Source organism: Sminthopsis crassicaudata, chromosome 1, assembly GCF_048593235.1.
Source record: "Sminthopsis crassicaudata isolate SCR6 chromosome 1, ASM4859323v1, whole genome shotgun sequence".
Lineage (NCBI taxonomy): Eukaryota > Metazoa > Chordata > Mammalia > Dasyuromorphia > Dasyuridae > Sminthopsis > Sminthopsis crassicaudata.
In genome coordinates this window covers 532,773,679-532,796,118 of record NC_133617.1, presented here as the reverse complement: position 1 = coordinate 532,796,118, position 22,440 = coordinate 532,773,679, and the positions used below count along the sequence as shown (strand labels likewise).

Sequence of the window (22,440 nt, the reverse complement as noted above, 5' to 3'; positions counted from 1 at the left end):
TAAGTCTATGATGGACTTATTATTATTATTAATTTCCCTGCTATAAAAGCATTATTCCCTTATGCTTCCTTTGACCTGTTTTGTTATCTAAAAGATTCCATTTTCTGAGGCAAAGAAGTAATGTACTGAGGACTTTTCTTAGGATTGAGAATGCCATATGCCACTGATATAGTTGGATAGCAGAGTATAACTATTTTAAATAAAAATTCTTTGCATCATTCATGCCTGAAATGTATGGATATGTTTAGGGAAGGATGGGAGTGAGCAGTCAGGTAAGGAGGCTCTGAGGAGTTTATAGCAGCATTGTTATCTTGCTGTTTCAGATTGTCCATGGGATTCATTCAGTGTGGTCTTAGCTGCTGGCTCTCTAAGGGGACACATTCTGGAACTTGCACAAGAGACACTGATTTGTCCACAAAAGACTCACTGTAACATAGATATAACCTCTACTGTATCATTTACTTGATTCTGTAATATTGTGAACAGCTTGTGTGTTGGGAGCTTAGTGATGGGAGAAGTATCATGTGTATATAGTTTCACATTTCCAAGATAGTAAGAAAACCCTCTCAAGTTTATCTGTACTTTTTATATGATGAAAGAATGTCAGGCATAAAGAAACATGTTCAACTCTTAGGGATTAGAGCAGCTAAATCCAAATTATTGATAGTTTCTTAGTAGAAAAAATAATATGATTGATTAAAAAGACCAGTGCCTTACATTTTAGTTCTGTGGCATTTTAAAAGTTAGAGAGAAATAATTGATGGGTTATTTAATCTTTTTTAAAAAATAATACCAGCATTTTAAATAAATAGTCAGTGGCACTTCAGAATATCAAAGGCAATCATTGCAGCAGGATCACAGTTTATATACCCTTTGGAAGAGGAGTATTTCTGAGGGTGGTAATCAATCTGGTTAACAATAAAAGGTGGACTTTACAAAAAGAAGTGAGTTTATTCCAATGAGAAGCTGAGAATGACATCATGTCACTCTTGGACAGAGAGACTGACTCTTGGATGGAGGGACTATTCCTATACCCAGACCATTCTTAGTCTTGGACTATCTCCAGTGGTCCTCAAACTTTTTAAATAGGGGGCCAGTTCACTGTCCCTCAGACTATTGGAGGGCTGAATGTAGTAAAAACAAAAGCTCACACTCTGTAGTTTGAGAACCCCTGTTAGAGCTCTCATATTTCTTAAGTCTTTCATAGTTGTTTTTTCTTTACAATGTCATTATATAAATTGTTCTACTGGTTCTGCTCAATCATTCTGCATCAATTTATACAGTTTCTCCCAGATTTCTTTGAAGTTGTCCCTTCAGTAATTTCTTACAGCTTAATAATATCTCTTTAAATTCATGTACCATTGTTCAGGCATTCCCCAATTTTAGCACTTTGCTAAAATAATCCTCAATGTCCAATTTGTTGCTAGCTTTTTATTGTAATGAAAAGTTTTGCCATGAACATCTTTGTTTTTATGGGTCCTACCTCCTTTTTTTAGTCTTTTTGGACTGAATGCATATACATGAAAACTCTCTTGTCTAATTTTTGTCAATTACACATCTATAATGTATATAAGACATTTATCAAATAAAAAATCACCAAGAGTATTGCTTATATAACTTTTTTTGTTCTAATTTTAGCATGTTTGTTGACAAGTCATTTCAGTTGTCAGACTCTTTATGATATTATTTTGGGATTTTCTTGGAAAAGATACTGGAGAAGTTAGCCATTTCCTTCTCCAACTCCTTTTTACAGATGAAGAAACAGAGGCAAACAGGGCAAAGTGATGTGTCCAGTCATATAGATGGTAAGATTCTGAGGCTAGATTTAAACTCAGAAAAATGAATCTTCCAGACTCCAGACCTGGCATTCTATGCACTATGCCACCTAATTCTCCAAGTTTAGTTTAGGGAAAAAAATTTAAATTTTATATAATCAAAATAATTCATTTTATATAAAGGGAATTGTTAGTTTTATCTCTTCTGATCCACTGTATTGGTCAAAATGCTGGTCAAGAATTCTATCCCTACTCATAATTGTGAACGGTATCTCTTTCCATTTTTCTCTAATTTGTTTGTGATATGATCTTACATTTATACCCTGTATCTATTTGGAGCCTCTTATGGTGAATTATGTGAGATGATCTGTCCAAAATTTCTCAGATTATATTCTATTGCTATTGAGATATTAACTTTTCCAAGTGAATGAATAGTTCTTAATAATAAAATACTCTGTAAGGATTCATCAATAATTTTTTATTAAAAAGAGAAATTTAATATAAAAATGTAGAGTAGATTCAATAAAAATACTGTATAAATATGTTCTTTGATTTTAAAATATAAATATTGTAACAGAACAAATCATAAAAATAAATAAAATATCCAAGTTATTCAATTAGTGGGGTCAGACAATGTTTCTCAGTATCATCTCTCTGTTGCAATATTTGAATAATAATATTTAGATAATTTACATAATAACTTAATACATTATTTAAACAATTAAATTAATTTAGATATATTTCATTTTTATTTGGGATTATATTTTAAAGTATCTTTTCCATTGATTGATTGGTAGTAAGAAACAGAATCATTGAATGAGCTGCAGTATTCTGAGAATCCACTTCTCCTTCTTCAGTTTCTGAGATTTTTTATGTTTGTTTATGAACAGAAAGACCCTCCTGATCTCTAATCTCATGATCTCCCAAGTACAGTTTGTAGTCTTTACCTTGAAAGTACTGGCTTAGTCCTTGGAAATAGTTCTTCAGTGCCAGTCAGGAGTTTTCACTTCCCAGGGAGAACTCTTTCCACTTCCCACTCTGCCTAAGACACCTCTCCAGCTGGGCTAGCTGCAGATCCAATCCAGTAAGCAGTTGCATTCATTGTGTTTGATTCCAGGAAGCAGGAGTGACATTCTGGCTGAAGAGGGTAAATATTTGGTGATTGATGACTATAGCATTTTCCCTCTGGAGCTGACTGTCCTCCATGGCTTGTTTTGGGAAGTTGAAGTTGGTCCAGACATGGACCAGGGAAAATGTGCTCATTTGGTTAAGAAGGGAGAAGTCTTCCTATAGGTCCTAAGTCAGGTCACAGCCCCGAGAACAGAGGGTGTTGGAACAGAGTTGAACCAGAGCAATTGATAATAAGCTCCAGGACATCATGGTGATGCTGATGAATGGTTTGGTGTTGGCTGAGCTGGAAGACCAGTGAGCTTTTGTCTCTGCTTCTTTGTTTATCTGGCTTCAAGGTCACTCTCTTGTTCATTCCTCTCTCTTCTTTTCATCTATTCTAATAGGTCTTTTGTGCCTCTTCATGTGATCTAATTTACTTCCTTTTACCTCCCCTTTCTTCTTTTCCCCGTTTGATCTTTTTCTTGTAATTTTTCAATATTATTTTATTTTTCCAAATATGTATAAAGATAGTTTTTAACATTTATTTTTGTAAGACTTCATGTTCCAAATTTCCCCCTCCAAGACAACAAATAATCTGATATAGATTAAATATATGTAATACTTTTAAATATATTTCCATATTTGTCCTTTTTTCCACTCCTTAAATGTCTTTGTGATCATTTTATCTCGCTCAACATCTCTGATCCTGTACTGATGTAAGTCATATGAGTACGTGCTTTTTCTCCATACATTCTATCTCCTGTCTTCAGGATGGCCTATTCTTTTCCACAGGCAATCTCTCATGCTTGAAATTCATCCCCTCCTCACCTCTGTCCCTTGAATTTTTTTCTCTCTTTAAAGCTCAGTTCAAACTCCATCTCCTTCTTGGGACCTTTTCTGATCTCACTTCCCCTCAAAACTAAACCCAACTGGTATTAACAACTCAATCCCATGTCCATGACTTTATTTTTCTTTATATGTATTTTGTGTTTTGTTATTTGCATATATGCTGTTTCTTTCTTTCTTTCTTTCTTTTTTTTAATCAAACAAGTTTCCTGAGGGCAGAGGCTACATATTTTTTGTTTTTGTATTCCAGTAACATAATGCTTGGCATATAGTATGTATAAATGTTTGTTAAATTAAAGTATGTTTTGGGCCAGCTAGGTGGTACAGTGGATAGAGCACCAGCCTTGAAGTCAGGAGGACCTGAGTTCAAATCTGATCTCAGACACTTAACACTTCCTAGCTGTGTGACCCTGGGCAAGTCACTTTACCCCAATTGCCTCAGGAAAAAAAAATTAAAGTACAACTTGTCAATTTTCTTCCTAAATTGTCTCAATTCCTGAACTTGTTCATACACTCTGTTCCTGTAAAATGTTTCTAATTCTTGATCCCCCAACTTAACCATTCTTTTCTTGATTCTCTTCACTTGCTCAAAGCTGAAATGCTCTTTCCCTTGTTGTCTACTGGCCTTCTATTCCAAGACCCAGCTCAGATAGAACTATCATCCCTTTCCTCTTTTTTCCCCCCACACTTTCTACTGTCCTCCTTTTCCCTTTAAATCTTTTAAATGACTCATTTTCATCTTCCCTATGCCCTTAATCACTTTCAAGCTTTCATTATATTCCTTCTCTATATATTTCACTCATCAATTAGAAAATAAACTTCTTTATGGTGAGAATTTGGGTGGTTTGCCACCTCCTGCTCTCAGTTTCTATTAGAATGACTTGCATATGAAAGGAGTAGAAGTTATAATAGAAGTACTAGTAATAATTAAAGGTATAATAATAATAATTAACATTGTTAAAGTTCACAAAGTGTTTTATAAATATTATCCCTTTTTATTATCACAATGACCCTGGGAGAGTTCAAGTCGACATCTTTGTTTGAAACTTTATAAAGTTTTTTGATTTTGATTACCATTTTATAGGTAAATATAAAAACTACTAAACTTTCAATCAGAATTAATAATAATAATATTAGCAAACATTTATACAATACTTAGTAAGTGCCAGGTACTATGCTAGATGGTTTACATTTATTGTCTCATTTTATCCTCACAATAATCCTGAGGGTCAGGTCCTAAAAACTATCCAATTTTATAAATGAGGAAGTTGAAGCAAGCAGACTTGTTTTTTAAGTGACTTGTCTAAGGCCAACACAGAAAAATGAAATTTGAACTCAGGTCTTCTTGACTCCAAACTGGTGCTATATTCACTGCACCACCTAACTGGATTTAAATCCTGCTCCAGACATTTACAAGTTGTGAAACCATGGGGAAAGCTTTAATCTTATATAGCTTCAGTTTCTTCATCTGTTAATGGGATTCTTGCAAAGAAGTATTGCAAAAATCAAATGGGATAATAATTGTAAAATGCTTTGAAAACCATAAAGAAGTACTATGTAAATTTTAGCTATTGATTAAAAAAAAGTGCAAACAAAATGTTATCAGGATTCAAAGAAAATAATTACAACCAGCTCTGTACTATAGGACAGGGAAGCAAAGCAAGGGAGAAATTAAGAGGGAAGAGACATTTGAGTAAGATTTTCAAAAAGGGTTAAAATTCCAGTAGGTCATGGTCTGTTATCTGCAAATGAATAGTACCTTGATTTTATTTGCCCAATTAACATAAGTTAATGTTTACAAAGGGATATATATTTCAAAGATATGGCAAGCATATAAATATAAACCTTTGCCCCCCAATACCTGAGAGCATTTGTTAGGATTACTAGATACTAACTCAGTTGTCTAATTTAGCATGGTACTTAACAATTCCCTAGCTCAGAATTCACACCTTTCATTCAAACCTTTAAAGGAGTTTACACCTTTAAAAGGAGCTAGCTCATTGGTTGTAAAAAGAGTTCCGACAAGCCCCTAGAGTACCCACAAGCCCATTCTCTGGGAGGATAAAAGAAGCCAGGATTCAGGAAGAAAAGGATTCAAGATTCTACCTTTGTGCTGGCTGGAAGCTTTGGATTCAGTGGGAGCTAGAGACTGAAGCTGGCTGGAGAGATTCTCACAGGAAAAGATTCAAGACTTTGAAAGACACAATACAGAACTAAAGCCAAGGCTGCCTCCCCAGAAGCTCCCCAAGAGATCTCCTTCCAGAGAACAATCGCAAATTTAGAGATAACAGAACATTACATTTTTGGCACCCAACGTGGGGCAAAGACTTTTGCTTATCCTGACTCTGGCTGATTCTGAGCACTTCAGAGGAGCTAGCCCAGACAGAACATTTTGGCGCCCGAACAGGGACAGACACGATCCTGATTCCAGTGGAAAAGCCTCTGGTCCAGTTCTCAGTGGAAAAGTCTCTCTGACCCAGAAATAAGCGCGAGTAACAAGGAAACTTTGTTAAAGGACTAAAATAGAATTTCAGTGAAATGGGGCAAATTTTTAGAAAACAGCCTTCTGTTTCTGTTCAAGGAAAATGTTTGGAGAGCATTGTCAAGGTTATGAAAAGCCAAGATTATAATTTTGGAGGAGATCACTGAACTTTTAAAAACTGGGCAGGTCATATGTCCTTGTTTTTCTCTGGAAAAAGAATTGGATCTAGAGGATTGAAACATAGGTATAAATTGATTAATTCCAATTCATATTCACTTTGTTATGGAAGACTAGATTTGAATACTGCATTTGCCTTCACATAAAGATTGCTTGTCTTTTCTTCATGTATATAATGGGGATAACAGCTAGTGAACACAGCTCAGTGAGGATCAAATGTTGTAATGCATATAAAGTGCTTTGCAAACTTTAAAATACTATGTAGATTTTAGTCATCCTTATCTTCATCATCTTATGTTCAATTGAATTAATATAGGAACATACCAGAACAAGGTATTCTCCTACTGATGTGTAATGTTTGGCAGTATACTATGCAGGTAAAATGCTTTATAGGTATTCTTAATCTTAGAGAAGAAATGATAAAATATTTGCTTAACTGTTTTTCTTCGGGACAAGGAAAGGTTCCTTGTAAAAAGTTTGGGAAATGGCATATATCAAAAAGTTACTATGATGTAAAGAAAAAAAGCCATGAGTTAAATTGTAAAAGCTACTTGCTGAATTAAATCTAGTTCAGTTAAATTTAATAACTAATGAGTCCCTTTCAGCACTGAAAACCAGTGTTGTTTTATACTATTAATTTCTAAGGAAATTGAAAAATTTTTCAGTTAGATAGACCCTCAATATCATTGTCCAATCTCCTCCTGTTATACATGAGGAAATAAAGCTAAGAGAAACAAAATCACATACAAAGTCAAGCAAGTAATTAACGGCAGAGTTAAGATTAAAACCCTGATTTCTTTTTTTAATTTTTCCCAATTACATATAAAACAACTTTTTATATTTGTTTTTTTTAAACTTTAAGTTCCAGATTCTCTCCTTTCCTCCTTCTCTGCCCTGCTTCTATTGAGAAGGCATATGTAAAGCTTTGCAAAACATTTCTATAAATGTTATGTTGCAAAAGAAAATATATATTTTCCCAAAAAAAAAACCTCCAAAAAGTTTCTAAAAAGTATTTTTCAATATGTATTCAAACACAATCAGTTCTTTTTCTGGATATGGATAGCATTTTTTCATCATGAATCCTTCAGAGTAGTCTTGGATCATTGTATTGCTGAGATAGCAAAGTCATTCCTACACAATATTACTTTGTACACAGTACATTTCACTTTGCATGAGCTCATGGAGGACTTTCCAAGTATTTCTAAGAGCATCCAGTTTATCATTTCTTATAGAACAATAATGTTCTATCATAATCACATACCACAATTTATTCTGCCATTCCCCAACTGGTGGGTATCCCCACAATTTCCAATTCTTTGCCCTAAGAAGAGAGCTGCTATAAATGTTTTTTGTAATTATAGGTCTTTTTCCTTTCTGAAAAAAATCTCTTTTGGAATACAGGCATAGAAATGGCATTGGTAAGGCAATGAGTATACATGATTTTATATCTCTTTGGGCATAGATCATACTTTTGATCATTTATCAATTGGGAAATGTTTTGTTTTGTTTTGTTTTGTTTTGGTAGATTTGACTCCATTTCCTATATATTTGAGAAATGAGGTTTGCTTCAAAATTCTTTTCACAATTACTAATGCTATTATTTTTCACCCATTTATTCTGTTCTCTCTCCTTTCACCCTGTCCTTCCTCAAAAATGTTTTGCATCTGACATCTCTTCCCCCAATATGCCTTCTCTTCTATCACCCTCCCCTTCTTGTAACCTTTTCCCCTTCTACTTTTCTTCAGAGTAAGATAGATTTCTATATCCATATTGAGAACTTTGATTCCCCCTCCCCCTGAGGCTGAGGTTAAGTGACTTGCCCAGGGTCACACAGCTAGGAGGTGTTAAGTGTCTGAGACCAGATTTGAACTCGAGTCCTCCTGAATTCAAGGCTGATGCTCTATCCACTGTGCCACCTAGCTGCCCCGAGAACTTTGATTTCTTAATTACTAGTTTAATACTCTTTTCACTGAAGACAGAACTATAGCAGGGCCACCAGAGCTTTGCTCCAAGGGAGAAAATTTAGCGACCACATCACCATCCATCTTCAATCCCTTGTTCACCTCCGTCACCAGCAATGATCTTCTCCTGACTACAATGCATCTTCCTATAACCAGTAAATTGAGAAAACTCAGACAGCTCCATCTGAAGCTTTTTCCCACTCCTATCCAGAGTTCCTTTCCCATTCACTTTTTCTCTTTATGGAACTCTTGTCCAGGTTTGTATTTCTTCCCCCTAGGGCAGAGACATTTGCAAAATGCCAACAACTTCATCTGGAGCTTTCTTTGCTTCTCTTAACCCTACCACCAACTCTTTAAAGAGATCAAAGAAAAGGTTGTACAATCCCTAGATTATATCACTTTGACCTCTGAATTATATAAGGAGAGCAGCAACCAGAGTTAGCCACCAAAGAAGTTTCTTCCCTAGAAGTTGATATTCCTAGGATGAAACCAAAATCATCACCACTGTTGTTATCCATCAATATCTCGCAAGTTGATGCCAGTCCTGGCAACAGTTGGAAGATTTCGTGTTAACAGTGTAGGATTTCAGATTTGGAGTCAAGAGACTTCAGTTTGAATCCTACTTTACACTTATGGCTCTGAGAATATTGGAGATTCACCTTGCTTCTCTAAACTATGCTTTCATTGACTAGTACAACTTCTTATCTAATAATTAGTACAATTCATTAACTAGTACAATTGTCATTTTTAAAAATCCCTGAAAGGTTTGCTTAAATACTTCCCCACCTTGAGTTAGGGAAGGGGATAGACTACCTATTTCTTTTGGGGACAGATCAGTATAAAATAATTTCTTTCTAATTTTTGCTCAGTAGTCCCAATTCTTCTCTCTGAAGCTACAAAGAGTAAGTAAAGCTTCTAAATATGATCTTCAGACTTCAGATTGTTAAGACAAAAATCATAGCATCCTTAATCTTTTCCAAGATAAAGAACTCCAGTTCTTCCAACCACTCCTCATGAAATTGATTTTCAGTTTTTTTATCCAAGTCCACTAGATGTATTTTTTAATCACTGGGATTTTCAGATTGATGCCTAAGAAACGGTAAAATAATCCAGATCTATCTGCCTTAACTACATACTGTGTGCAAGACACTGAGCTCAATACTGAGGATTCAAATAATCCCTTCCCTCAAGGAGTTTAATATTTTGCTGAAGTGAAGGTTGGGGTGGGGAGAGAATAAAACAGGATCACTGGCAAATAAATGCAATTTACATACTGATATGATATAGAGATGGGGTGAATTTTAAGTTGCTTACATGTCCAGGTTCATCCTGGAGACCAAAGATTCCAAAGACAAGGATCATGTTCTCTCTCTCTCTTTCTCGAAATGTGATCTACCCCAGAATAATTCAAAAGGAATTTCTAAAACAAAATTTCAATATGGTCCATGTTTCAATGTGGTCCATGTCTCAGATTTCCCTAAAAGGTGTTAACAACATATTTCTAGAAAAAAATATCATATATATGTTTGATATGTACATCATATGTAAGACAATGGTTTATTTCTCCATTGCTAAAAATGTACAAATGTTGAAAACTCAAAATTTAGGCATGAATAAATATAGACATCAAAAAAAAATTTCAAATAGCACATTTCACTAAATATACCTTCCCTGTAGAGTGAAGAGAATTTTGAGGATCTGATGAATAGATATTTTGCATTCACCGCAGAATTACATTATCTAAGCAATTCATAGGTTCCAGCCTCCTGACTAGCTAAAGAAAGGCTTTCTTCAATCTTTCAGATGTTAGATAATCTACCAATGATCATCTCCTCCAAGAAATGGGCGATTGATAAAAATCCTCCTTCTTCTGATTAGCCTAAATAGGAATCCTGAACTCAAGAACTCTTCACCCATAACTGGCAAGGCTAGTTCTCAGGATCACTAGTCATTGACTTATGTCCAGGTTAGAAAACAGCAAGGTGAGCAAAGACTACATCTCACCAAGGTAAGCATATCTCCCTCTGCTCATGTTGTGTGCTCATGTTGTAGGTAGCTATTTTACTGTGCAAGGGCAGAAAGTAAGAAGAAAAGAAATCTGTTCTTTTGGTAAAAGTCCACAAAAAAGTACTAGAAGAGTCCCCCCCAAAATAAAAATTGAATATTTCTCCTCAGTTCCTTTTCTACCCTCCTGAGAAGTATGTTGTTGTTGTTTTTTTTCACAAGAGTTTATGCTCCCTAACATTTGGTCACTTAACTTTTAGCTATAGTCTCCCCATTCCCCCAGTAAACTGGGTACCAGTTAACAAAATGATGAGGATAAGGAAAAGAGTGGCCCTAACAACTGAGGAGGAGAGCAAATCAACAGGAGGGACAGAGCACAATAAATCTACAGCCATCTTTTCTCTAGATGCTATATTTCTATTAATGTACTTTTATATTATATATTATATTTATATTATATATTATATATTTCTTATTTTGCAGTCATTTTTACATTGATATTCCTGATTACTATAATATTTAGAGGTGAAGATTAATTTAAAGATTAACTCCTCATTCTCCCTTATTATATAATAAGGAAAGAATGAAAGAGTGATCTTATCTAAGTAACTGCAACAAGATTTGAACTCAAATTCTCAAATTCATCACTTATTCTAATAATATGTCATGCTACAGGTCAACTTCAATCTTTTCTATAAGAATTGACATTAAGTCAGTCTTCTTATGCTTATGACTGGTTTTTTGAACCTCAAATAAGGATTTTAAATTTCATTTCTATTGAGTTTCAGATTGTTAGCTTAGGATCCTTACTCCAACCAACTGATACCTTTGTGGATGTTGATTGAATTTTCCAACATAACAACTTTCTCTCCTACCCATGTATTGATAAGCATCTGAAATACAGGAGTAGAATATATTACTCTTTCTATCATAGTAGAGATGAAATTGTCAGAGAAACAAGTAAAGAATTTATCAGATTCTCTGTTCTCAACCAGACTTCCAGCAGGTTGATGTAATTGAAGATATACATCAAAATTATGACGTGTCTCTATGCTCATTTTGTGTTTTGTATTATGAAAGCATCATCAACATCCTCCATTTGGCTTATTAGGAGGTAGCATTAAGTCCCGATGTCTCCATTAGGACATGCTTTTCTCTTACATGCGGGGCCTAAAGACACTTTCAAGGTGTTTCAGAACACAGACCGTCATCACAGAAAGTTTTTACTCAAAACCTAACAACAAACAAATTCATGAAAACTACCAAAGGATGGGAAATAAAGAAAAAAATCAAATTCTTTCCTTAATGTCTGCTTGCTAATCAGAGGATCAGAGAATACAGAGATGTACCCAAATCAGAATTCTTCCCTAGAAAGTCTGGCCACAATTTTTTTTCCTGTGTCTTGGAGGCTTGAATCTTACTCTGCTAACAATTGTAACAATCTAGTTGTGCTTGACTACAACAAAGTGGCAGTCAACATAATTATCCACCAGGAACTAATCTCTCTTTTCTAAACACCTATGTTGCCACAGTCATCAGTCTGGTAAAATAATAGCCTGAATGTTCGCATTTTATCTCATCTAATTCTCACAGACTGAGCTTCTCCAATTATAGTGTGAATGCTCAGGGAGAGGACTAGACACCCACACAGATATGCATCTTTAAATTGAACTCTAAACCAAGATCATCACTATTAGGTTTCCCTCAGTGGGAAGTTCTGAATCTGGATTCCTGCACAACACAATAATATGGGCATAGACAACCCAAGAGATCTTTCTTGCTCTGAGACATTCCTCCCAGAGGAATAGTAACTAGTTGCAGAAACAAGAAAAAAAAGCATCCAGAGATCCCAGACCACACCATTTCACCCCTCACATATGTTCTCTAGCTTCATTCCATTTTAAAATTCTTCCCACAACAGCAATAAGAAATGAGTCAATTTTAATTTACTATCAATGAAATTCCATATTCATCAAACTTTAAGTATTAGCTCTAGGTAGCCCTAGCAAGATGGAGATGCTAAAATGGCCCTCTTTCTTTCCACTTCCCACTGCCTAGCCTTTCCCCATGATAATTTCTTAAATGAAAAAACAAAAATTTCAACTTCTTTTTCCTTTTACCCTCTGCCTAACTCCCTCCACTATGCCTCAAATCATAAATCCATGACTTTCTATGCAGGGGTTTATCTTCTTAACCTACTTAAACCAATAATTGTGTACCTCTTCAATCAGATGTTTTTTGTATAAAAGTCGTGTTCTTCCATTGCCATATTTTAGTCATTATCCCATCCCAGTAAGTATTACTAAGACTCTGAGGTCATATGTTTATCCTTGTGGTAAAATGTGAAGATTACTTTGGTTTTTATTACTCATATTCAATGTTTTGTATATAGCTATCTGAGGTTATAAATAATATTGTTCCCAACTTTCTCTGTTATTTTCTCCTGTGAATTGATAGGTAGCTCCTCCACTGTCATTCTTATTTCTGGGCCATGCTTATTATCTTCTATGGCATCCAGTTTTAGATTTTATGTAGAAATTTTTACCTTCTTCATAAATTGTCAGTTTAAAATATTCTATTTTTAGATTTTATGTATTTTTCTCATTCTTCATTGAATTTCAGTTCAAAATATTCCAAGTTAACACCTACTTAAGCTAACAAAGGAAGTCATCCCCTTAAAAATGCTTATTTTTCCTGTTTCCTTTCCGTTTTTCAAAGTCACCAGCTACTAAGTTCTTAAAGTCTGTATTTCCATATTTACCTTCTAATGAGCTATTTCCAAGTTGTGTTTGCTGGTGCATATAGAAAAGTTTATTAATAATTTAATATGCAAGTCATACATGAGAGCTGTGATGTCATATAGGCAGAACCAAAATCTTGTGCAGTGGGAGCAGCACTCAATTTAGAGAAACGACCTGGGTTAGAGATCCAGATTTTTGACTTACTTATAACAAGATCTTAAGTAAACTGTTTACCTTCTCTAATAGTTCTTACTCTTCTATAAAATGAGGATTAAACATAAAATTAAAAATATAATCATAATTGCAATATAACTACTATAATTTAAATAAATTATAAATGAGGACTAAATATAAAATATAAAAATTGGACTGATTATTAATTTCTCTTCCAACATTGTATAATGCTATGTTTATTTGACTTTAAATAGATTAATTCTACAGGGTTTGATTTTTTTCCTCACAGATGTCTTCAATAGGAAGAATCACCCAAACTACTTAGATATGTGTAGTATGGTTCTAAAGTCATCTAAATACTGTATAGCCTGATACTTGACCCTTTAAATTTATATTCATTATCTTGAGTCCAAAGGAAATCAAGAGGGAATATTTGAATAGTTTCTTGTTAATTATTAAAGTTATAACCCTCTTAATTTTGCCAATTAGCTTAAAGAACGCACTCCAGCTTTTTGAATATTTAATAAATTGAAAAAATCTCTACAAGCTACCAATGCACAAGATATATGTCCATATATATGCATATCTTAAAAATGTATATGTGTGTAAGATGTGGGTAGATGTATGTATATATTTCCAAACCCAATCTCCTAGGTTTAAAGAAACAGCAAGGTTATGTATGGGCCCTGAAATTTATTAACAATGTGACAAATTTTAACAAAAATACACTAAAATATTATTTACTATGTTTGAACCATAAGAAAGATCATAAGCAGAACTATTCCAGACCATCACTTCTGATCACTTCCAAAAACACAGTCTCACCATTTAATTCACTTAGGATATCAAATAAAGTTTCTTCTTAAGAATTCACTTCATCAGATGCTCCAAGTCTTAATTAATCAGAGAAATGAAAATTAAGACAACTCTGAGATACCACCACACACCTGTCAGATTGGCTAGAATGACAGGGAAAGATAATGCAGAATGTTGGAGGGGATGTGAGAAAATTGGGTCACTAATACATTGTTGGTGAAATTGTGAATACATCTAGCCATTGTGGAGAGCGATTTGGAACTATGCTTTAAAAGTTATCAAACTGTGCCTACCCTTTGATACAGCAGTGTTACTATTGGGCTTGTATCCCAAAGAGATCTTTAAAAAGGAAAAGGGACCTGTATGTGAAAGAATGTTTGTGGCAGCCCTCTTTGTAGTGGCCAGAAACTGGAAACTACGTGGATGCCACTCAATTGGAGAGTGGCTGAATAAATTGTGGTATATGAATGTTATGGAATATTATTATTTTGTAAGAAATGGCCAATAGGATGATTTCAGAAAGGCCTGGAGAGACTTACATGAACTGATGCTGAGTGAAATGAGCAGGACTAGCAGCAGATCGTTGTATACTTCAACAACAATACTATATGATGATCAATTTTGATGGACGTGGCCATTTTCAACAATGAGATGAACCAAATCAGCTCCAATTGAGCAGTCATGAAATGAACCAGCTACACCCAGCGAAAAAATTCTGGGAGATGACTATGAATCACTACATAGAATTCCCAATCCTCCTATTTTTGTCCACCTGCATTTTGGATTTCTTTCACAGACTAATTGTGCACTATTTCAAAGTCCGATTCTTTTTGTACAGCAAAACAACTGTTTGGTCATGTATACATATATTGTATTTAATTTATACTCTAACATATTTAACATGTATTGGTCAACCTGCCATCTGGGGGGGGAAGGAGAGGAAAAACTATAAGGTTTGGCAATTGTCAATATTGTAAAATTACTATGCATATATCTGGTAAATAAAAACTATTAAAAAATTCATTTCATCTTCTTCAGGGGATGTTATGACAAACAGTTCCATCAGAAATTTCTTTTCATCCTCTTTCTCTTTGTCTTCTACAGCTTCTCTCAATTCATTACTCTCAACAGTTTCTCCAAAATGATAAGTAATGATAATTGAAGATTCTATTTTGTTCTTAAATATATATATATATATATTATACACACACACACATATATCAACAGGAATCAACTATATAAGCAGGGAAATGACAAGAACTAATCAATGAAACAGTTAATTTAGAACATTGACTTGGGTTGTCAGTGATAAGAAAGAAAATAGGTTTCTCTATCTCCTGTACTCTCTTCCTCTCTGAAAGGAAAGGAAAACAAGAAGTGAAGAATCTGGATAATTAATGGTGATTGTTTCCCCTAACTCTTTGAACACAAAGGAGAAAGAAACTCCTGTGGCTTGGGTTTTGCTTCTCACCAACCTCAAAGATCGTCACTTCTGCTTTCCTGTTCTGGCTATATGTTCCTGACTTGTATTAGGAAACTATTCCATCTTCATGATGAATCATCAGAAAAAGAGACCTGGAAGGTCCACACAATATTTTGTACCTTCTGGTGTCTTTGCTCCACATTAATATTTAGGTATTTAGGAAAATTGGGGGCACTTGGAGTTAAAATGCCTATGAATTGCTATCCAGTTACTTTCTGAACCACATTTCCAACATACACCTTAAGAATGAAGAACAGAGGGTTATAGATATCACTTCATTTTTACTTAAACTCAACTCAGTTAAACTAACTCTGTCCTGAATCTGTGAGTGATTTCCTTCCCAAAGCCAGTTACTTTCTTTTTCTTCTTCCAAAAAAAAAAAGTAAGAGAAGCGAGGCAGCTAGATGGCACAGTGGATGGAGTACTGGCCCTGAAGTCAAGAGGATCTAGCCCAGACACTTAACACTTTATAGCTTAACCCCAATTGCCTCTCAAAAAAAAAGAAAGAAAGAAAGAAAGAAGGAAATTTCATAGGAACAATAAAATTAAACAAAGTATGACATCTAATTCTATTTGTAGTCTTCCAATAAGTCTATAGATTTATAAATCTATCCTTCATGTAAGATGAATTGATTACTTCAGTTTTTAAAATAAGTGACTCCTTATAGGAAAGTCCATAGTTTAGAATGTCTTGCTAAAAATTTCAACCATTCACTATCTTAAAGAAAGTTCAATGTGAGGGAATTGAATCCTGAGGATTTGAGAAGTAAGAGATAATAGTTTAGAATTATCCTTAAAAGCTTACAGTATTTGAATAATGTTTTTACCCTAAAAATCCATTGAGGTGAGCCATTCCTAAGTGACTTCCACAAGTAAGATCTTTTACATTAAAAGATGAATGCTATTGACTCATAAAATTTGCTCTTTGACGTTGACTTAGGATACTTAGATTTTTGTTGAAGACCCAAAGCCATTTGTCTAGACTCTAAGCAGCACATGACAACTTCAACCAGTAGATGACAACATCGTTTAAGTGAACTATTTTTGTAGAATATGTGCCTCATATGGAATAAATAATTTTAAGTGGGACCTGGCCAGATCAATAAGGAACATATGATCAATTGGAGGGTAAGAAAATTGTACGAATCCCAGCCATTCTTCTCGTGGTATTATCTCCCCAAAATTGACACCATACCCTTAAATATTCCCCCCTGCTATTCCTCCTCACTTTTCTGGGATGCTTAGTACATTGACTTCTCAAAGTCTTGCTGATATGACTAAGACACCCATTGCAACTATGCAAGCATCGTCAAACTCTGTCTCTCCTCACTTCTATTACTTCATGGCTACAGTAGGCACTCCTCTAGAGCAAAGACTAGTGAGTAAGCTCGCACATACAATTTTCTTTTTTGTGAGAAAAAGTGAGTAGGCATGAATGATTTTGATTATATTATCTCCTCCTCTTTGAAATCCTGTAATTACACATCCCTTTTCCAAACTTCTCCACCAGGCTCAAAGTTTTTATATTCATCCTTGCCTCCAAAGCCTCAGTTTCCTCCATATCATGTCCAATCAGTTGCCAAGCTATGTCATTTCAAGCATTTCAGTATTTCTCACATGTCTCCTCTCTATTTATCCAGCTACTTCCAGCCCAAATTACCACAATAGACTCCCAATGGTTTCTCTCCAGTCTTGCCCCAATCTAATTAATCCCATACATGACTACCAAAATGATTTTCTTAAAGCACATGTCATCCCTTTGCTCAATAAATTCCAGTGATTCTCTAATATCTTTAGGGTAAAATATTGTTTCATTTTTATGTTATCTCTTTTAAAATTCATTTTTGTTTAAGTTCTATAAAATTTATAATTATACTATAGTAGTTCATATATAACATGAATAGATAAATACACATGATGTTTGATAATGTGGGCATGTGCTCAAAAATGTTTACTGATAGGAGTGCACAATAAAAAACATATAGATCATTATTATAGAAGAAATGCTAAATGCTCTCATGAGCATCTCAAGTTCACAGCAATTCTCTCTTCTTGGAAGACATTGGGGAAAGAGAATTTTCCCATTCATTTGAATTTTATGTATTCACACTTAATTCTGCTCAGTGGCCAGTTAAAAGACTCTTCCTCATTGCACAGTAAATCAAAAGGAAACTTACTGAATATCTAAGCAGCTTCTGATTCTGAGAAAGTGATCTTCTATCATGCTTTTATCATGCTTTGAATGTAATGGCACCTGGCATAACACATATTACACACAAAGACATTACCTCTCATTGTCTTTCCTTCCAATATATAAATACAGTTTATATAAAAATTTCTTCTTTTTTTTGGAATTTATAGATCTATTTATTTAGTAGTTTATTTTTCCCCAATAATATGTAAAACAATTTTCAACATCTGTTTTTAAAAAATTGAGTTCCAAATTCTCTTCTTCCCTCCCCCTTCATTGAGAAGGCAAGCAATTTGATATAGGTTATACATATATTGTGATGTAAAACATATTTACTTATCAATCATGTTGTAAAAGAAAATACAGATGAAAATAATCTAAGAAAAATAAAGTTAAATACATATTTTAATCTGTATTCAGTCTTCATCAGTTCTTTCTCTGGGAATAGATGGCATTTTCAACATGTCTTTCAATTGTCTTAGACTATTGGATTGCTGAGAATAGCTAAGACATTCACAGTTGTATATCACAATTTCTAAGACTTTCTTATAAGAATCTGCATTTCTTAAAACTAAATACCTGTAAGAATTAATAAAGATGATTAATTATTTTTGTGAAAACAAAGAACTAGAAATAGAAAAAATAACCCTTAATTGGGGTAATGGCTACATAAATTGAGAGACATGACTGTAATGGAATACTATTGTAACATAAGGAGGGTTTTTTATTAAGAATTCAGACAAATGAACAGATGTAGAAAGAAGTATATAGAATCAGAAAAAAACATAATATACAATGACCTCAATATTAGTGAAAAGAGCAAAATAAATAGCAGGGGAAAAAAGGAAAATGAACATGGTAATTTTCAGAATCAAAGTTGGTTTCAAAAAACAGAAAAAAAGTATATATACTTTTTTGCTTCTGTGAAATGTGAAGGAATATGAATGTGCAATGTTACATATATAGTTAGACTCAGTTAATGAATTTGTTTACCTTGTTTAACTTTTCAAAAAAATTATTTATAATAAAATAATAACAATAACTAGCATTTATATGACATCTGCTATGTACCAAGCACTCGGTTAAACATGTTGTACATATAATTTCATTTCGATCCTCACAACAACCCTGGGAGATAAATGCTATTATTATACTCATTTGACTTGATGAAGGAACTGAGACAAAAGGTCTTGCAGCTTTCAGGAGTCTGATGAAAGATTTAAACTTTCTGACTCCAAGCCCAGCATTCTACCTACCAACTATGTCACCTAGCTGCCTTTATTATAAAAGACAACTCAGTAAGATAATGGAGGGAAATACTTTTCCCACCCAGAAATAATAAATACACATATATACACAAATACACATACATGTAGATATAAATATATACACATATTCATATGCACATGTATATATGAATGTATGGATATATATATGTATATGCATGTATGTATGTTCAAGGGGAAGATGATTAAAACATCATTACATGTTTTTAAATAGTTACTGAGTTGTAAAGATGGTTCAAATTTTGAAAGGTTAAATAGTAAAAGTTTAAAGGTTCTGGATTTTGGCCAGCTCTCTACATATTCATTATCTAGAATCCCTTTTTTTAGCTCCTAGTTGCTGTCATTTCTCCTACACATTACTCCCTTCCACAAGAACAAAACATCATATGAAAGTGTCTTTGAAGCCATCTAGTCCAACAGTCTCATTTTACAGATGTGAAAACTGAGACTTAGGAAGATGATTTGCCTATGGACACAAAGGTAGTAAGTGATACAGGCAAGATTGGACACAAGTTTTCCAATTCCAAATCTAGTCTTTTTTTTCTCCTAAAACACAGTGAAGCTACTTGATGCGTATTAAACATGATTAAAATGTAAGTAGAAAAAGTGATTTTCTTCTGACCAAAGTCAGTGGATTCTAAATGAAAATCATCAAATCTGACTACAGATTTGACCACTACAATTTCCACCCGAAACTTAATCCAGAAAATATCTAGTGATAAATGTAGTTGTCTTTTTACAAATAAACCAAATGATGATTTCTGATAGTATCTCCTAAAACCAATGTAGAAACCAATTCAAAAAGCAGAAGTGGGGGGAAATTCCATGCTAAGAAATGAAAACTACTCTCAGCACTATATAAGAGAGTGACCTTGAAGCAAGATAATCCAAGAAGCCGAGACGAGGCTCACTGGACTCCCAGCTCAGTCAGATTCAAATTATCCATCAGCATCACCATGATGTCCTGGACCTTGTTACCAGTTGCCCTGGTTCTGCTCATCTCCAGCACCCTCTGCTCCCTGGGCTGTGACCTGACTCAGGGTCTGCAGGAAGACTTTTCCCTTCTGAACCAAATGAGCACGTTTTCCCTGGTGCCATGTCTGAAGGACAGGACCAGCTTCAACCTGCCAATGGAAGCCATGGAGGGCAGCCAACTCCAGAGGGAAAATACCACAGTTATGGTGCATGAAACCCTCCAGCAGATCTTCACCATCTTCAGCCTAAACACCACTTGTGCTGCTTGGAATGAGACTCAGCTCAGACAACTGCTCATTGGACTGGATCATCAGTTGGAACAGTTAGAGCAGTGTCTTGGACAGGAGGTGGAGCAGGAAGAGCCCTCCTTGGGAAGTGAGAACCCCAGACTGGCCCTGAAGAGCTACTTTCAAGGAATAAGTCAATATCTGCAAGGCAAAGAGTACAGTCGCTGTGCCTGGGAAATTGTGAGAGTAGAGATCAGGAGGATCTTCCTGTTCATGAGCAAACTCACAAAAAAAACTCAAAAACTAAAGAAGAAATGGACTCAGAACACTTTGGCTGCTTAACAAATTTCCTGTTTCCTGAAACCCAGCATTTTTCAATAGTTGCAAAATGAATGTCATTTTTGCATCAAAAAAAAAAATCAGAATTTACTAGATTATTTTAAAAATAATGTAAGCTTTCATTTGTCTAAAAGCTGAATACCTGCTGTATCTATACTTGACATTTATTTATTTATGCTGGCCATAATTGTTATTTGTTGATAATAATATATAATTTGTACTGTATTAATAATGACATATTTTTATATTAAATGTGATTTTTAAAAAACCTTTTGCCCTATTATTTTTTATTAAATAAATTATCATAAATTAGATGTTTTCAAGGGAATGAATCACAGATTCAAGTGAACTATTCAAATAACATTTATTAAGCTCTTACTGTATACAAGGCACTGAAGAGATACTAGCAACACAGAGATTAGAAAAAATTATCTAATTACTTCCTTCAGAATGCTAATAGTCTGATGTAAGGTTTCTTTACCTTGAATCCTTAAGGTCTGTGGATTAATTTCAAAAGGTTTCTGAATTTTTAAAAGAAAAAAATATCTATTTTCTCTAACCTCTAATTATAATTTAGTATTCTTCTCAACTGTTAAAAAAATTTTATTCTGAAAAATCTACAGGCTTCACTGTACTTTAAGGGGCCCAACACACACACACACACACACACACACACACACACACACACACACACACGATAAAGAATCCCTATTCTAATGGGAGAATGCAATATATACCCAAATACATGTTATTCAAGAGAAAATGAAATTAAGGCAAAGAGATACATGGCCAAAAACAAATGATCCAATAGCATTTTATAAAGGAGAGATCATCTTTAGCTGGGAGAGTGAAGGACAGCTGGAGGAAGAGACATTGAAATAGGATGTCGAAGGAAAAAGAAGATGCCAGAGTTATTCTTTGTGAGATGTGCCAGCAGATCTTGTTGATCAAAAATAAGCCTATAAACCTTAAAAAAAGTTCTTTAGAAAACATTTGATTAAGTTGAAGAGAGCCAGAAAAGTTGACTTACTCCCCCAAATCACTATTGCTTCATGTTATATAGAGTTCAAACAAGGGTTCAAGTTGAGTTGCTTGAATTGCTTAGGATGAATATCAACAAATAAGTATAAATATTCAATAAAATGTGGATGAAATCAAAACATAAACTCTCGGGGAGCCCAAAATACAAATATTTTGAGTATACCCAAAGATCTGAGTGGATAGATCCAAAATAAGAATTCTGGCTTCTCTGAACAGTCGCTGAGGTCAGGATGGCCTATGTTTTGAAGTCACATAAAACTAGGTTCAAATAATATTAATAAGTAATAAAGTATTTTCCCAATAATCTTAAAGTATTTCAACCAGAATGTCTCTCCTCCTACTTAGAATGCCTTGGCACATTGGATCAGCAACTGGAATGACCAAAGAAGTGTTTTGAATAAGAAATGAAGTGGGAAGAACTTTTCTTGCAAAGTTAGAATCCCAGCTTGGCTCTGAAGAACAATTTCCAAGGATTCAGTAAGTATTTTAAAATTAAAAAGTATAGTTACTCCACTTGGGAATTTATCTGTGTCAAAATTAGAAAAAAAATCAAAATCAAAAACTTTCTGTTATGAGAAAACTAAGGAAGAAGAATTTAGTTTTCTAAGCATTTGAACTCCTTAGCTGAGTTAATGTTTCCTAAAACCAAGCAGCCAATCATTGGGATAGAGTATAGTTTCTTCAACAAATGAAGTATTTAGCACCATATAAACTGTCATTTGATTATTGAAAGGGGATTAAAATTCAAAGAGAACTCAGTAGCTAGAACTTTAATTTTTATAATTTGCATTTTTTTATTTCTACTATTTGTG

At 34.2% G+C, this 22,440-nt stretch overlaps 1 protein-coding gene and 1 pseudogene across 1 annotated transcript; one reads left to right on the top strand and one right to left on the bottom strand.

Annotated features, from left to right (window-relative positions):
• Window positions 1–2,584: 2,584 nt before the first annotated feature.
• LOC141550805 (interferon alpha-1-like) lies at window positions 2,585–3,155 on the bottom strand (annotated as a pseudogene).
• A 16,847-nt stretch (window positions 3,156–20,002) lies between these two features.
• Window positions 20,003–20,590, top strand: LOC141550797 (interferon tau-2-like). Its single transcript, XM_074281799.1, has one exon. It carries the CDS (start codon window positions 20,003–20,005, stop codon window positions 20,588–20,590), a length of 588 nt encoding a protein of 195 aa, XP_074137900.1.
• The last annotated feature ends 1,850 nt before the right edge of the window (window positions 20,591–22,440 follow it).

What these genes read in the sequence shown, in the direction of transcription:
- LOC141550797 (XM_074281799.1), top strand. Translation starts at nt 20,003, where the DNA reads ATGATGTCCTGGACCTTGTTACCAGTTGCCCTGGTTCTGCTCATCTCC.